The sequence below is a fragment of the Phyllostomus hastatus genome, unplaced genomic scaffold (genome assembly GCF_019186645.2).
Source record: "Phyllostomus hastatus isolate PE091 unplaced genomic scaffold, TTU_PhHast_1.1 phas_scaffold_129, whole genome shotgun sequence".
NCBI classification, from domain to species: domain Eukaryota; kingdom Metazoa; phylum Chordata; class Mammalia; order Chiroptera; family Phyllostomidae; genus Phyllostomus; species Phyllostomus hastatus.
The window spans coordinates 17039430-17058291 of NW_025334009.1; the positions used below are offsets into that span (position 1 = coordinate 17039430).

General features: G+C 37.1%; 1 protein-coding gene across 9 annotated transcripts in view; it reads right to left on the bottom strand.

The window, feature by feature from the left end:
* Nucleotides 1–18862, bottom strand: part of RBMS3 (RNA binding motif single stranded interacting protein 3) — a 622722-nt gene that overhangs the window by 407531 nt on the left and 196329 nt on the right. For all 9 annotated transcript variants that reach the window (XM_045856807.1, XM_045856809.1, XM_045856814.1 and 6 more), the window contains one exon: nucleotides 17676–17734. In XM_045856807.1, the coding sequence (XP_045712763.1) occupies nucleotides 17676–17734 (59 nt within the window). The remainder of the gene's footprint in view (nucleotides 1–17675; nucleotides 17735–18862) is intronic.

Genomic DNA, 18862 nt, shown 5'->3' on the forward strand with positions numbered 1-18862 from the left:
CAACCAGTGTAAATGTCAAATGTGAAAGGATGTGTTCGAGAAAGGAGAGAGGGAGCCGCGTATAATCAAATCTAGAGCTGCTCCTTTGGAAACGCTGCTGAGGGGTCTGGCTGAAAATAATAGGGCCCATTTATGACACACAGCACAAACGGTAATAGCGAGTTCCCTCTCAAGTGGAACCTTAGCAGCTGGGGAATGGTTACCTGAATGTGTGGAGAGCAGAAAAGCAGCACTTTCCAAATATATCCTCCAGCGAAGGACTTTTGGAATGGCTGCAAAGATTGTAAAGAAAAGATGGATTGTCAGAACACTCTTCAGCTCATACATATGCATTCCAAATGCCAAAGGTGGAAGCCCACTGCACACAGTATTATTCACATGCCACCGAATTTGAAATATTAGACATCCTTTGTCCAAGATTGATCTACAAGGAACAGGCGGGACTGGAGCTCTCCCCTCCACTGCTTTGTGTTTTGCTTTGTTGGTTCTAGTTTTTATTTCCCTGTAAGGCCCTCGGTGTTCATTCTCAAGTCTTTGGGCCAGTTTCTTGGTGAAAAAGGAAACAATAAAACAGGCTGGGCCACATATCAAGTAGAAAATATAAATAAGTGCAATTACATTAATATCTTGATATCAAATCTTAAAGTTTAAAGACTATTTAAGTTACTTATTACAGGATCCTTGTGGACATTCTCACAGATTGAAATCATCAAATTTAAGAAGGATTCATGCAGTATTTATAGTTTCTAGATAATTTAATTTAAAAGATAATGCCAAGAGAATCAAAATTTGCTTATTACACTCATCACATGCTGCAGCTAAAGAATAAATTACCTTTTTTATCCTTTGCAAATGCTCATATCCTAAATTTAGAAATATGTGATGTACTTATTTACTAACCAGCATAACATAAAAATGACAGAACAAGTCTCTACTTGCTAAATGATTCTAAGGAACATCTGTTGAAGATGGGGAAGATAACCAATCCATGGAGTACACTTTCCCATTTCTTTTTTTCCTTGAATGAATAGTTAGGAATTATAAGTGAAAGGAATGCTTCTGCTAATGTTTCTGATATATATAAATATATATATATAAATATACACACACACACACACACACACACACACGTACCACAACAGTAGACCTTTCATTGTACATAAATTTAAAGCAAATGTTATTGGAAAAGCTCACCTTCTACCCTCCAACTTTTGCTCTTCAAGGAATTTCAAATTCAGGAGCAAAATGTCACCAAAGTGACTCAGAACATGAACAGATATGAAATTTCTGTTTTCAGTTAGTCTTGTGATGCATGTGTTTTCATTCTTTCCTAAGACACAGTGGAACCCTCAACTTTCAAGTCATGACATGAAAATCCCACTTTGTCATTATTCTTATAAATGGAAACGATTGTGCAATATCCTCCTAATAAAGGCAAAAAGGGTGTTATTCTTTATATATGATGGTCCTATGAGTAGGGCCCATAGCTTCCATTTCTTTAAGCCTACAATTCAAACTCTTTTTCCAGGTTTCTATGTATACCTGACCGCAGACATTGGCAAAGCATTGGGCTAGATATAGGGTTGAAGACTTTGAACATGGCGCAGTTCATAGGCCAAACAGAGACTCACAGAGGCGCCAACTATCAGATGACAGTAAAAACTGTTCCCCACATATGCTATGTGCTAAATGTTAGTCACACAAAACACCCAAGCACAGACATAGTTGTATGCTGTCATCTGTTCAAATACAACAATGAATTATTAGAATCACTGTTGAGTTTGAGAGTCAAACTTATTTTGATTTTCTCCTATGCCCTGTCTGGCATAGCTTAGTGGATTGAGCGTGGGCTGGGAACCAAAGTGTCACAGGTTCAATTCCCAGCCAGGGCACATGCCTGGGTTGCAGGCCACGGCCCCCAGCAACCGCACATTGATGTTTCTCTCTCTCTTTCTCCCTCCCTTCCCTCTCTAAAAAAATAAAAAATAAAAAAATAAAAATAAAAAAATAGATAAAACCTTAAAAAATAAAATTAAAAAATTAAAAAAAAACAGAAAGATTTTCTCTTTTGTCATTAACCTAAGGAAAACTCAAATGTATTCCTGATAAGACGTTTTGTAATCTTAGTCCCCTAGCACATAGTGGGACCTCAAAACTTCGTGGTTTTAAACAAGAGAAATGCATGGTGTCTGTTAAGAGTTTTGCAGGGAAAACCATGCTAGTACAACTAAACCATTGCTAGAAATAGTCGACAATATCATGAGGTGGTAAATTATCTGACAGAGGCAATAAGAATTCATAGAAAAGAGACTTTATATCAAGAGCTCATGTAGATAAGGAAGCTTGCACTGGCTAAGTAGAATTTGAAGTTACCCAGTAGTTTAAGTCTGGTTTATAATGGAAGAAGTCTATAGAGAATGGTCTTCTGGGAGGTGGGGATGGGTTGAGTAAAGACCCAAGGGTGATATGTGCATGGTACATTAGGAGAGTGAAATAATTGTCTGTTTAGTGGTAAAGGTACATGTTGAAACAGAATAAAAAAATAGTGTGAGTTGACAGTGGTTTCTTAATGCCACACTAAAGGATCAGACTTGATAAGGAATAGAATACCAAGTCACAAACAGGTTTTAAGCAGTTAAGGGACACGATTAAAGCACTGTTTTTTAAAAAGGCAAAGAATCTGCAAAAGATCCCTAACTCCAAATGATTTAACAAGAACGTGTGCTTACTCCAGCTGGGTGATAAATGGCTACAATTTTATTCTGGTTTCTAATCACAACCTAAATCACACACATGATGATTTCAGTACATCCAGGTACTGAGAACCTAAGATATGGTTAAGTCATTCATTACATTATTTGTCCAGACATCCACTGGATAAATACTTCATGTGTCAAGCATGTGCAAGCACAAGTGAACAAGAAATGAGCAAGATACAGTCATTTTTTTTCAATCTAAAGAAGTGTGTAATTCTTGCTCTCGATAAGGCCATGGTTTAAGAGGACCATGAAAGGGAAAAATCACTGATTATATCCAGATTGTTAAGAGCTGGCTAAACTTTGGAGAGAACAGAGTTTTATTATGAGATATAGAAGAGGGATATCTAAGTCAGCTTGAGCAGGGACAGAGGGAAAGATAAAGCTTTGAAGGCTGGTGCTAATAATCCACTGAGTTTTGAAAGACAAGGAAGAGTACAGAACAGCACAGGCGATGGATGAGATTGCATACCCAGGCTTTAGAACAAAGCCAACCTGAATTTATATCCCATGTCTGCTATTTCATAGTTGTGAAGATACGGACAAGTTCCTTGTCTCTTTTACCTATAAAAATGAAGATAGTAAGTATCACAATTGGGAAAGCACTGCCATAACCTATGTAAATCTCTTAGCATAATTTCTGTACGTAGTAAACACTTACTACATACCAGAATTTATTACTAAATGGGGGAAAGATGAAGTTTCAGGTAAAGGGAACATGTACCAAAGTGCATTTGCACATGATGTGGAAATAGTTGGGTATGATGGAAAGAGATGAGAACTGACCAGGGTCATCAGTATGGCCACACAGGCTGCTCAGAGTACAACTCCAGTGGTGCTACTCACATGGACTTCAATGCGAATTCTCCCTCAGTTTCAGAGTTGTGTAGGGCTCACCTTATAGAACAGTGTAGTCAGCCTCATGTTAGAGAGAGGACAGGCCAGATCATGAAAAGCTTTCCCTTATATTCAATAATAAGTAATTATAAGTCTACCATATTTGACATCTCATTGCAAATGACAGACCTAAAAATTTATACCTGTAACTGAATTTTAATGAAGATATTCATCCTTAAACATTCTTATTATTGAATACATGAACTATATTTCTCCTTGTTGAAATACCCTTCAATATTCTGAAATTATTTTCACATCACTCATTTTTGTTCTTTTACTAGATATTTGTTATCTTTTAATGGATTATGCAGATTACCTGAGAAATATGTATTAGCCTTTATTATGTGCTAGATCTTGGTTTTGCAGATAGAGGAAAATATGGTTGCTCATTCAAAGAATTTGTAGTCCAGAGAAGAAGACATAAATGTCAACAAGTAATGATACCCACCTATCAAACAAAATTATCTTCAGTAATTATCATACATTAGGTTTTGACCTAGTAATTAACAGAGTATAAATAAATTTTTCTATTTTTCTTTTCCCTACTGTAGCTAGTTTTTCATGCTATCTCACAGTCTTAACAATTATCTTTTTAAATGGTTGTAAAATACTCTAGTGCTTTAACCAGAGTAGTCACTTCTGATATGTGTACATTTATGTTATGTTGGAGACTTCAGTGATTTGATGAAAAAATTACATTCATCGGTCTAGATTTTATACACCTAAAATATTGTTCATATAGAAAAAATGATATTATTAAGTTTACTTGCTCACAGGGTTAGGAAGTTTAGTGACTCTTGGTATGTAGTCATAAAAAAACACCTTTGCTTTTAAACAGAGCTGACAGATAAGAAACATCTCCGCTATCCCTCCAAATTTAATTTTTGGTTGACTTCTCACACATAAAGCATCAATAATTTAATCAATTATCAATAATTTCCAAATTGTTTGGGCTCATGTTTTGTATCTTTAAAAACATTCCAAGGCAGAAAACTGCACTCAAACAACAATTAAAATAAAAAAAATAAAAAAAACATACCAAGGGCCTGCACACTTTAAGTGAGCTGTGGCTCCCTAGACCAAGGACACAGTCAAGTTTTAATGACGCACATATTACCCAGGAGGTCATTTTTTCCCCTGCTGTCCAGGACAGCTTGGACGTCTGTGTGACCTGGGCAAAACATCACTCCCAGTTCCTGGCTAGGAAGAGAGAAAAGAATTTCCTCTCTAAACTTAGAGACCAAGTTTGTATTTCTGGAGTGGACCTGAAGGTCACAGCCTCTGTGTGTTTCCACATGTGTGCAGTTGGCTAATGATGACTGGGAATTCTGAACAGCCACCTACAAACTGTTTGGAGCCTGAATGAAACCAGTTGCAGCACAGAGCTTCAGGTAGTGCTTAACTGTCCAATTAAAACCAAATGAAAAGCCTTTACTCCCCCACCCTCGTTATTTGTCCAAAACATTCAAGGAATTCTGGCAATGTCAAGGCTCACTGTTAACTCTGGACGAATATAGATGCCATGAGACAGGATGTTATAGTTCCCAGTGCACAGGGACTTCACAGTTGCCTATGAACAAGAAACCTGACAAAACACCCCCATGCCCTACTCCAGAATGAGATCATCTGAGTTACAAATATGAAATAGACGCCTAGCAAGGCATGATGGTATTTCCTACAAAAATCCCATCAACAAAAACAGGCTAAGTGCAAGTGATGACTCCGGAGAAGTAAAATAATTTTCTCAATAATCCCAGTGAGTAGGATCTAGTATGAAGATCGGAATCGGGAGGTAGAACATCAGGCCTGAGACCCATATCTCTCACAAACCAGAGAAAAAAAAAGAAATGGAGTTACAATCCAACCCAAACATTATAAAAAATTCAGACTCGAACTCGGGCATGGGACTCTAGAGGGAGGTTGAGGTAGTAAAACATACGCCTGTTAAACAGACCTGTCGAAAAAAACTAGGCACAAATACTCAAGGTTTCTTTAAAACACATAAGGGGGCGGGGGGGGGGGTGCGTGGAAAAGGGAGGGAGGTGGGAGGGGCCGGAGGGGGTGGGCTGGGATGGGAGTAAAAGGCAGAAAACTGTATTCGAACAACAATTTTAAACAGAGAGAGAAAAAAACACACAAGAAAGTGAGAGCCTTCGGATTGGAGGTAGAGATTTGAAGGCAACTTGAGGCAGTAAGAAATCATGAGGACAGGGGAAGGACTGTGTGAGAAAAGAAAAATTTTTAAAGGAAAAAAAAAACACATGACCTTAGCAGGCATTGGGGTGTTTTGCACAAGTACTGGTTCACAGATAAATTCAAAGCATTTAAAAGTTCTTTTTGATTAAACTTTATCATACTTTTAGACTCCAAATAGAAAACAGTTGTTTATGCCCGGGTTCATCCATCAAGGAGATAATGACCCCCAAACACTTTGCACAACCAAGTGCAAGCTATTTAAAGAAAAGCACGGAGCCCGGGTAAGTAATTGGGATAGAGCGGCCTCTTCAGAGGTCTTAACCTTATTCCCATGAGCAAGCTCGAGAGGCAAGCTAAACAGAGCTTAAATAAGATAAAAGAGAGCACTTGCTGTGGAACTCGACCACACAGGCCCTGTAAGGAAGCATGCCTCATTCCGCATCCCAAGAGTAAGAGCAACTGTCGACTGCCCTTGGTCTGCCTGCCACCCTCATAATTCTGCGATACTTTCCCACACCGACTCAACTGATGTGCACTTACAAGCTAAAACACGTAGAAGGGTAGACATTTGTCCATGCGACTTAAGTGTGAAATTAAAGTGAACAGAACACCATTCTTAAAATACATTTAGAAATTACTCTACATAAAACAAAATGAACAACACAGTTTTCAAAAGGTATCCAGGCTTTCAAGGCACAATCTGCACGCTCTTTCATGCTTCTATTAAATGACAAAACCAGATTAGAATGCCTGATCGATACTGTTTTGTAGTGGCGTGGAAATGGGTGGGTAAAAACTACTGCCTGTTTCTTTCAAACTGCCTGCCTTTTCATAAACTCAAAACATTGTGCATGTGTCTGCTTGTCACGAATAACATTCAGGGCCATTTGCTGCTGGTTTTACGTCTGGGGATTATCCTGAGTGAGGAAGAGCAAAGAGTGAAGAGAGAGGCTTTGGCAGATGTTTGGATGCTGGCTACATTAGCGTTCAAGAAGTTACTCAGCATCTCCAGGCTTGCGTTCTCATTAGTAAAATAGGGATAATAATAATTTTTTAAGTTACTTGATGCCCACTGAACAATGGTGTAGGCTAGTGAAAGTTGAAGATATATATTCTTTCAAGGGCCACACGGGTACCCAAATAGTGGGCTGGCTTTAAGAAAATAAGAGTGCTTTAGGCTACTCTAAAAAGCATTCACCTTGAAATACTTTTGAGCAGTGCTGCAGCCAAACAACATTCCTTTACTAGACAAATTGGCCCTTTTGATGAATTACAGGAATGTTCTAAGGGACTTCTAGATCTTACTGTGCTGAACAACTATTTGACCAAGGCTGAGCTACACAGCATGTTAGTATACATGTATGTCTCCTGTCTCTGTCACCACTGCCTACCACATCTCCGAGGACACTATAGCTCATCACCTACTCATTCCCAAGCTCATTCGGGTAGGGTCGTCTTCTGTCCTAGGCCCACAAACCAAAGACCCATTTCTGACTCCTGTGTTGGGATTCACTTCCTTTTTATTATTTTCTTAATTTAATTTTTGGTTCTTTGGTTGACTGGTTGGTAGGCTAGTGGGACATAAGTTGAAGAGTTTACTTTTGCTTAAGGGAATTCAGATAGAAAACGCAAGATAAAAATTTCGGTGGAAGCCTGACAGCCCCTGGTGCTACGAAAGCCTGGGTTATTAGAGATACCATAATTCTTTCTCCCAAAACAGGGAAACTGCCCTCTGGCTTGCCATCACGTCTGATGTTTTCATCAGCTCACGTATCATGCTGACTTTTTATTGTCTACAGAAGTTCACTAACAAAATGGAACTGTCTTACCTGGAAATTAACAAGACACACATATTTTTTTAAGTCTCTCTAACAAGAAGCAGAGTTACAGAATGGTTCTTCACCAGTAAACTTTGCAGGACCAAGAGCGAGGAAAGATAGGCTAAACTGGACAACATAATAGGATGCATGTAGTTTTAATGATAATTCATATTAATAGGACATCATAGGTGAAAATACAATGATGCAAAGTAGCAATATTAACTTTCCCACAAAGTTCAAACATACACACTTGTGATTTTATTTGATAGCTCTATGTGCAATTTTAACTCACTACTGTCTTACATTCTTACAATAGAAGAAAACTCCAAAGACCCTGACTACTTTCTAAGGCAGAACTATTATTCCAGGACTTACTTGGTTTATGTGACACAGCAGATGCTTAGTTACAAAGACCTATGGGAATTTAATTTCAACCCTTTTTTAAAAAAACAAAACTTAGCCCCTGGCTGGCATAGCTCAGTGGATTGAGTGCGGGCTGCAAACCAAAGCATGGCAGGTTCGATTCCCAGTCAGGGCATATGCCTGGGTTGCAGGCCACGGCCCCCAGCAACCGCACATTGATGTTTCTCTCTCTTTCTCTGTCTCTCTCTCTCTCTCTCTCTCCCTCCCTCCCTTCCCTCTCTAAAAAAATAAACAAATAAAATCTTGAAAAAAATATACTGACATTTTATAAAACAGAAATATACCTTTAAGGTAAATCTTCATAAAATGGTTTTAAAAACACATATGTGATATAATTAACCCCAAAATATTTCCCCCTGTCTCATGTAATCGTGTATGTATAAGTATATAAATAAATACATTAACATATCTAATGAAATTATATATGCACATATGTATTTCATTTGGGGTTACTCATTTGATTCTAAACAGTACTTAAAACTTGTGACAGATTGCCAAAAATTCTACTTTTTGAATAGAAATCTTTGGCTTGCTAAGTTTTTCTCTAATCAGGAGAAAATATCAGCTAACAGTATATCTGATAAAGCATTAATATTTCAAATATATAAGAAACTCATATAACTCAACAGCAAAAATCCCCAAACAACCCCATTAAGAAATGTGCAGAGGACCTAAGTAGACATCTTTCAAAGAAGACATGCAAATACCCAACAGATATATCAAATGATGCTCAGTATCACTAATCATCAGAGAAATCCAAATCATGACCATAATGAGATATCACCTCATACCTCACACCTGTTAGGATGGCTATTGGCGAGAGAGAGAGAGAGAGAGAGAGAGAGAGAGAGAGAGAGAGAGAGAGAGAGAGAGAAGGACAGACAGAGAGAGTTGCTGGCAGGAATGTAGTGATAAGGAACCCCCCCCTTTACACTGCTGGTAGGGATATAATTTGATACAGCCATTATGAAAAAACTGAAAATAAAACCACTGTATAATCAGGAATACATCTTCCAGGTGTATCTCCAAAGGAAATGAAATCAAAGAGACATGTGTGTGCTCCCAAGTTCGTTGAAGCATTATTCACAATGGCCCAGACACAAGTGTCCCTTGAGGGATAAATGGATAAAGAAACTGTGATACACACTCACACACACTAGAATATCATTCAGCCTGAAAAAAGGAGATCCTGCCATCTATAAGAACATGGATGAATCTAGAGGGCACTGTGCTAAGTCAAATAAGTCAGACACAGAAAGAAAAAGAAAGATTGCATGATGTCACATACATATGCACCATCAAAATGTAAATATATAGGAGCAGAGAGTACAAAGGTGATTACCACAAGCAAAAAAGCAGGATAAGTGAGTTGCTGATTTAAGGGTACAATGTTGTTGTTACCTATGTAGGATGAATATGTTTAGAAATCTAATATGTAGCATGACAATCAGTTCATAATACAGCACTGAATACGGGAAACTTTCTAAGAGAGTGGATTTTAGGTTCTCTCATTACACATACAAAAATGGTACCTGTGTGAAGAGATGACAAATTAATTAGCCTGACTGTAGTAAGCATTTATCATGTATATGTATGCCAAATCATCATGCTGTACACAATACACTATGATATTTAAAAAAGAAAAATGTAAAGTTTTCCTCTAATCAAATCATTCTCAATTTTATCACCTCTTTCTCTATGAAAAGTATGAGCCATAATTTCTTTTTTTAAAAGATTTTATTTATTTATTTTTTAGAGAGGGGAAGGGAGGGAGAAAGAGAGGGAGAGAAACATCAACATGTGGTTGCCTCTTGTGCACCCGCAACTGGGGACCTGGCCTGAACCCCAGGCATGTGCCCTAGACTGAGAATCAAACCAGTGACCCTTTGATTTGCAGGCTGGCACTCAACCACTGAGCCACACCAGCCGGGGCTGCAATGTCTTTATATCATATGAAATGAGAGATTGTCTTGAACTCAAAAATAGCTCAAGAACCCTTGAGAAACTTTGTAAGCACAGTGGTTTAATAGTTTGTTTTAAATGAAGCTTTAAATTCTGCCTCACATAATTCTCTTTTTCAGAAAAAAAAAGGAGTCTACTTCTTTCCATCATTTCTTCAATAAAAAAACTACAATTCTCACTTTAATCATCTGTTGTAACAAAAGTGCCCTAAAGACATCAATTCCAAGGTGCCTTATAATAATATACTTCTCACGGGATTTTGCCACTTGATTTCATTTACTATGGTATCAACTGTGTTTATTTTTCACATCACAGTCAAACCCAGAACCTAATGCGTTCATTAACAGGTGCTTCCCTAAAATCTGCTGCTTCGGCTCCTGCTTTTCCGGAATGGACAAGCCCTGAGAACCTCAACAGCTGGGACATCTACAGCTTAAGCTTTTTCTTATTTCTTCTGGAGAACAATTGCATCTTTATTTATTTTTATTATTACACTTATTTTTTGATGAATTCATTGGTTCGCTTTTTATTGTGATAAAACAACATAAAATGTATCACTGTAACAACTGAGTGTATAGCTCAGTGGCATTTAATATATTCACACAGTTGTGCAACCATCATCACCACCCATCTCTGGAACGTCTTCATCTTCCCAAACGGAAACTTTGTATCCATTAAACACTAGCTTCCCATCCCCCAAACCCCCAAACCCCCAGCCCTGGCAAAGACCATTCTGGCATTTGTCTGTATGAATTTGACTACTCTAGGTACCTCCTATAAGTAGAATCACACAATACTTGTCCTTTTGTGACTAGATTATTAAAATGATATTGTAATGGTTTCATAGTTATAAGAGGCAATCACATTGTAAGGTGTATAAATGTAGAATCATTATATTATATACCTGAAACTAATATAGTATGTATACCAAATATACTTAAATAAAAATAAAAATAAATTAAAAAGACAAATTGTAGCTTTAAAAGTGGCTTAGAGGTGCTCCAAATATGCCTTGTGAATACAGATTTCTCCAGCTCGGGGCTGTTGTGAGCAGAATGGCCAGTAGGTCTATCTGGATACCAAGCAATTTAAATGCACTGCCCTTTTCTTAACTGACGTTGTACAAATTAAAGACAATCCTTGCCGTTTTCTCTTATTCCACAGCAGAGAGGAAAGCACACCAGTTTTTAAAAATATCATATGATATAGGGATTTTACATCACCAATATTTTTTTAGCAAAAGAGACATTTGACCCCACTTACAGCCACTTGCAGAACCATAACAAACAATATATTCATCATTCAAATTCAGTGTCGTTCTTTATAGTTTTGGGATTTGAGATTTTTTGGTTTTTTATTGTTTTAGCTATGTGCATGAGTTTTTCTTTTTCATAATCTGAAGTTCTAATTTATTTACTAAATTAAAGAAAAAGTAGCTATTTTAATAGCAAAGTAAATAACCAATAAGTCAGTAAGAACAATGACAGCCTTTAAATCAAATGACAGTTCACCACACCTTAAACAAAAAATGCTTTTACTATGGTTTCAAACACTAAGGAAGCAAAACCTTTTAGGTTTTTTGTTTTCTTTTCACCTTTGAACTTATGAGGCAACAGAGTAAACAGTATAACAAAGTGTGAACAAAGAAGTATTTGGTTTTCAGAACCTATCCAATTCAATTACAGTGAATTCCACCACCTGCTACTGTGACGGAATGTGTTTTTCCTCAACGACATCAGGTTTGCAGGCCTTCAGAAAATCTTTAGGGCTATCACATAGTCAACACCAAAATGTGTGAAAGAAACGTGAAAGTGTAAGTACTTACACTTTCTGATAGTATCAAAGCCAGTTTCAATAAACACATGCCAATTTATGAAATACACATTCCTTAAACATTTATATGTGCTCAGAACTGCATTCAATGATCTAAGATATGTAGCAGCTCTAGAAAACATGGTTCCTATGAGGAGAAACCCAAGTTCACAGCCACAGAAAAATGTACCTGACATATGTATGCCAGACATATTACTGGGTACAAACATGGTCTCCTGTCATTTTGGAAAAAAATGTTGAGTCATAGGTATAAATAACTTTATTTCTCAGCTAAGAAAACATGTTTAGAAATGTTTTCTAAATTTTCCAAGGAAGATTATTATTTGGAAACTTTCTTGGTATCGATTTTAATTGGAAAATACTTGAAGAAAGTCCTTGAAGTGGTTTTTTAAAAAAAAAAATCTTTGTTTTTGAAATCCTATATGTATTTGGAAGGATATTTATTATGCTATTGCAATTTTATATAAATTTGAAAAAAACAAACATATTCATATATCATTTTGTCACATTATAATATTTTACATATCATTTAAATACACAGGGTTCAGCAGAAGTAGTGCCTGCTTGAGTATGGTTAAGGGTAATAATATGGGTGTAATAATTTATACTTTTAATTTGAACATTTCTCCTAAAATGTCATATCATGTGCTTGAGTGTAGTGTTATGTTACAGAATTACATGCTTATGATTTTGTAATAAAAGGTTTTGTAATAAAAAGGGGTGTTATTTGTGCCAGACCCTGTATATTACTGCATATAATTTCTAATATATTTATAACATCATAGGTAAGTGCCCTGGCTGGTGTGGCTCAGTGGATTGAGTGCCAGACTGTGAACCAAAGAGTCGCAGGTTCTATTCCCAGTCAGGGTACATGCCTGGGTTGTGAGTCGGGTCCCCAGTTGTGGGCACGGGAGAGGCAACCACACATCGATGTTTCCCTCCCTCTCTTTCTCCTTCCCTTCCCCTTTCTCTAAAAATAAATAAATAAAATCTTTTAAAAAATCATGGGTAAGTGAAAATGGATAGTGTTAAACCAATACAAAGAATAATTCCACGTTGAGAAATAAATATTCTCAGTTATAAAAGTTTGCTTTAAAGGACTCTGGGAAACATGAGTATGTGTCTGTCTTTGGTGCCCTCGGTGATTCCACAGGCCGGTGAGACATATATTGGCCCTGTTTGTTCTTTTCATTGATGTAGCATCAAATGATCCCAGGGAAGAAAAAACGAGCCTTTGGAATTCAGAGTGGAATAACCAACCACTCTGAACCATTCTGTTTCCTCCATACCTTGCCAATGTCCTCCCACCAGAATCCTGAGTCGTTTATAATCTAAATAAAGGACACAAACTAATCACAACAGCTTGAGGAAGGAGTAGTAAGGTAGCACCGGATCTTTGCGCCCAGACGGCCCTCAAAGGCAGTGGTGCTGTGAGGAGTTTAGGTGGGATAGGAAGAGTCTACTGAGGACTCCTGGAGAAGCCTCATCTTGGAAGAAATGCCTGACTTAACCTAGCGCGGTAAGAAGAGAGCACATTCAGTATATTAATATAAGTCTGATTTTTAAACTAAGGACTTTAAAGGCAAAAGGGATTTCTGTTGAGTTATAAAACATGGACTCATTAAAAGTAATATTCAGATAATGGGCGAAAGCAACATAGCTCTAGCATTTTATTTAAACTATATCAAACTTTGTAAAAATTGTTTAAAATGTTTTCCCAATAAAATAATTTCTGCAAAAGAGTTAGAGAGGTAGGTTATAGTATTAAATGCATTCAAATATAAATATGTGTTTAGAAAAGCAAGGCTACCTATTATATCTAATGTTTCTGGTTAGTTTTACCTTTGCCTGTTATGTATATTAACAGCGACCAGAAGCCAATACTGAGTAAATACAGGGTGCAGCAAAAGTAGGTTAACAGTTTCTCATATGGAAAATAAGACAATAATTAATACATGATAATAATATAAGAAAAAACATGGTTTCATGTATTCATAACTATAAACCTCTTTTGGCTATACCCTCTCTATAACTATAAAACACTTTGGAGGAAAAATTTGCAGCTGTCTAACTCCCAAAACATATACTTTTTTCCATTTATTACAAAGATTTCTCAAAATTAACAGACAGTAATGATAGTAATAGAACCCTATAAAATATTTAATATGCTGAATTAGAAATAGGTGTGGGTAGGATAGAGGACAGAACAAAGCCTTTATTTTAGATGCTGAGATAGAGTGAGAGTCTAGAGTAGGGTTAGTACAGCAAAGTTAATTTTGTGCTTTCTCTTTTCATCTTCAAGGGGACTAGTGCATGTACCTTCTCATACCTCACTAAACACTAACTTGCATATAATATGCCACATGTTCAGCAGTTCATGAAAAACTGAATCCATGCCATTTCTTCAGAAACAAAATTAATAAAGCCTGTCTTCATAATATTTAGTTTTGATTGCTTAGTCTCAGTCTGGAGGCAAAGTTGCAAACGATTCAGAAGCAAGTGTCTCAGAAAAGACCAAATCCAATTTGCATTCTCTAATTACAGGCTCGACGCTCTCAGCGATTTTGTTTGAAAAAGCCTCCTCACACGCCCTTTTATTCTTTTGCCACAGAAAACAAAGGTCAAGACGAACTCAACTACTGCCTATTAATTAAAGAAGCAAAGGTAACATTCTGTCCTAAGTCATTGTTATTTTCATCTGATACTACTTTACACTGGTGATTAATTCTACCCTGACAAGTAAATAAGTAAATAACATGTGACAAAGAAACTCAAGTTTCATAGAAAGAACAACCAAAACATAAATACAGTTGAAACCAGCACAGTTGTCCCAAGAACTGTTTTGCTATTTTTTTCCTTGAAAAGACAATGATAACAGATTTGGAGAAATATAAAGTTCATAATAATCTATCATCCATATTCCCATCACCTCAACACAAACATTCTTGTTTTGCTAACTACTGCCGGTATTTTATACAACAGACAACACGAGGTATTGTTGAGCACTCCTGTATTAACTCATTTACTCATCAATGTATTCATCTATATTATTATTCATCTATATCACTATTACTCATATATAGTTATCATTTTATAGATGGAGAAACTGAGGCACCCAATGAAGTTGGATGATTTAGCATAGGTCACACAGCTACTAGATGGCAAGGCAGTGTTCTAACCAAAGAGTCTGGCTCCACCACAGACATAGTCATAAGCAAATATGACTCTCAAATACTTACATAACTCCATATTTATTGTACAGGTTAGTTTATATTCTTCTATATTTATTCAACCTGCAATAACCATTTTCTTAGTGGACACAGTTTAATCCTCTCGACTGTCATTGCAGTGGCTATATGAGAGTTGCATGCATACCATCAGCTGGACTTGGGACATTTCTTATATTTGCTCCAATACAGAGAATAAAAGAGTGCTGAGAGTGTGCATATATACACACTTAAAACAATATGCTTGAACAAAGTACTTGGGACAACATCCTCCATGGAATTAGTAGTATCAATAGTATAAGTAGTGTGTCTTTTATTGTTCTCTTCACACTGACATTTTAAAAGGCTCTGCCAATTTAGCATGATATGCAGAAGAACAGGTGAACCAGTCTCAGAGAAACTAGCACTGGATGGCCTGCATGTCATAACGTTTGCTCCATGAGAGGATATGAACTATCATGCAAAGTGCTTTAATTTGCATGTTTTTGATCTTTTGCCTAACACCTGGAGGACACAATTTCCTTGGAGCCCTCTCAAGTGTTTTTTGTTTGTTTTTTCTCTAACATCCTTTCTCCCACTGGAGCTGTGAGTGGGAATCCCTCCTTGCTCTTTACTCCATATGGTTTCCCTCCTACCTAAAATCTCCAACCTAGAATTTCATGTCATAAAATTTTATAACCAATGAATCTTCATTTTCTTCATTGTCTATAGACCTCTGGTATCATTCCTCCGATTTCTGCACAAACACCTTCTGGATCAGCTGCTTTTTCCAATATTACTCCTGTTTCAATTCTGTCTATTTCAATATGTATTTGGATGGTTGTTTCAATGCCTTGTCTTATCAGTCCCTTGAACTCCCCATTGTTGTCAGACCCTCCTGGTAACCTCGGTAGCGGCACAGCCATCTTTCCCAATCATGAAAGCTCAACATGTAGGCTTCATTTTATGGATCCCTTTCTGGCACCTTTGTGTGTCACCTTGATAGAGAATATTCCCTTCTGCCTTTGCAAACACTCACGGTAACCCCCCCTCTCTATTTCCCTAACAGTGCTTGGGTGACCTTCCTCATTTTCCTCTTGATATAGGGATTTCAAATCCACATTGCTCTTTTCCTGCCTCCAGTTTCTCTCCTTTGTAATCTTATTTCACTTACCTTTGCTAAAATGCCTGTTCTGAAACACCATAGGATCCTAGCATGTCTGCTAAAAAGAAACTATGAAGGAGTTCATACCGAGTTAAGTTCCAAATATTTAAAAAATATTTATTTTTTAAAGCCTCCAAAATCTTGACCCCTTCCATTCTTCTCTACCAACATCCTTACCCGTACATTTTTCTTTTCTAGATACGTGGGTCTGATCAATCACATTCTGAAATTCTTTCTCCTAAACATCAAGCCTATCATTGTGCTTTGGCTTTATAAACGTAATTCCCCCAAAAGGAATCTCCACATTCTCTACCCACAGCAGTTTGCAGATACCTCTTTCATAGATGCCTCTGTTACACTCTCACATATATTAGGCTCAGATACTGACCCTAATAATTTTATTAGTATTAGTTTCTTGGTTTTCTTGATTATTTTCAACAAGAAATTGAACTATTAGATGACAGGAACCATGTCTCATTTTTTTCTTGTAGTACCTGAATACTTAGTGCATTTATACGTTTATAAGGAACATGAAGTGTATTTTTAAATGGCTGAATTAAATCTGACTACCACTACCCAAGTAGGCTTGGATACATTGGCAGTATATGAGTGTTTATTCCTAAAACTTGTGCACATTCTATTTATATATGAAATTGAGGCAGTGTTCAGAATGATCCTGGCTCACCCTGCTTCTTATTGTCAGTATTGTAAAAAAGAGTGGATTATAAGAACAACAAATAACATGCTACAAGAAGCATTCCAATTTTCCAGTGAGAACTGAGTCATGTAAGAGAGACCATATAGATTTCACAAATAATATAATGCAACCCTTAAGAGTATTGGATTGCAAGACATGAAGAAACACGAGCCACAGACGTAGTGAAATACTTCAGAAATATTTCTGCTCCTCTAAAAACAAAGCCTTAACAAGATACCAACTTTGAGATCCCGTGAGGCATTTACAGCTAAAGTTTAGACACAGTGGGGCCATCAGCAAATTCATTCCGAGTCAACCTTATGTTGCAAAAGCTTTAAAGAACAGATAAATTACCATGTGTTTTGCATGGGTAAGTTTTTTCCCAGAGTTCCTCATTTTTATATAGGAAATCAATTTGCATCACTGATGATTTCATTCAAACCAGACAACCCAAAGTTGTTAAGAGGTAATTTAGTTTTACGTTGAAGCCATTTGGTACTTGTTCTAATTTGTGATTTTCATTTTGTTTGTTAATGAAAAAAATTAATGAGCAATGTTACTAGAAATACAAGTCATGAAAGCCTTGGCATTATTACAGAGGTTTGCCATGTACTGTACTTTGTAACCATTGTGCCTTGGGTGCCTGGACCGCCACCTGGGAGGAGCTAGCAACTGAACAGCACAGGCCAGAGCTAAAGGTACAGATGCCCCCACACATACCTTTGCACTGATTTGTGTTTTTGTCAAGAATTGCCTTTGTAGATACAATTTTTCCATACCTGAAAGAGAGAGAGAGAAAAAAAAGTTATCATAGCCCATGAAGACACTTAAAACACCATAACAAACATGGCCAAACACACAGTTGAGCAGGAAGAAACCAAGAAAACAAGCTCGGTACCCCCATTTCACACTGGGGTGATCTCTTTTCACCAGTTCTTCGCCGTAAGTTGAGAACGTGCTTCCCTACAGAATCACGGGGTTGAACCTTCAAAAATGAACCTGTCGGGCTGTCACAGGTGGCTGAAAGAGGATCGTGTGTGGCTGTGATCAAAGTAAATCATGCGCTGTGGATGCGTGGAAAACAGCAAGGGCCTCGGTGCCAGGCTGGACAGGGCTGGCGTCCAGCTCTGGCGCTGACCTAGTGCGGCAGCCCCGCGCAGTTTCACGCAACCTCTCCAAGGAAGGATTTTCGTCTGTATTATGAGAATCATAATAATGACCTTTCTGGATTTGGGAGAGTGTTCCACGGAAACATCAGGGTTTTCTATCAGTGCTCCTCAGGTAAGTAGAAATAAATAGATATATTCAGTTAGTGACTTTATTATTAAATATATATTATGCTATAAATTAATTGAGGAGAAGGACTGAGTTTTTGTATTTTCAATGTCTGCCATCGAAGGTAATAGAAGTTTAATAAATGCTCGCTGTAAGTAAATAAATTATCCAATGGTACTTCATCTAAAACAAAGTGCCTACCATAAATATCTCTATACATCATTAATATAGTCATTATTGTGTCATTTCTTGCAGACGACCTATTCTGGACTTTGTTTTTAACATATGACTAATATGGAGACTAAAACTCAATGTCTTTGAGCCCGTTTCCTGAGACATAACTGTTGGGACTGAAGAAGCTGATTTCCTAACACCCTGGTCTTCTTTAGGTTCCACAAAGGGTGCGTCTGAATCAACATAATAATGTGGAGAAGTTATAATGCAAATTTAAGTACCAAGTTAATAGTAACTCACATCTGTTCAAGATTTCGGCCACTGTCACAAAATATTTGGCAAGTTTTCTTTTAAAGCTGTGTTCCTAAATGTAAAAATATGTGGAAAATATTAAACTTTCCACATATGAATGAACTGAGTTTCCTATCACCAATGGTTGTTTTTTCTTTGCATTTGTA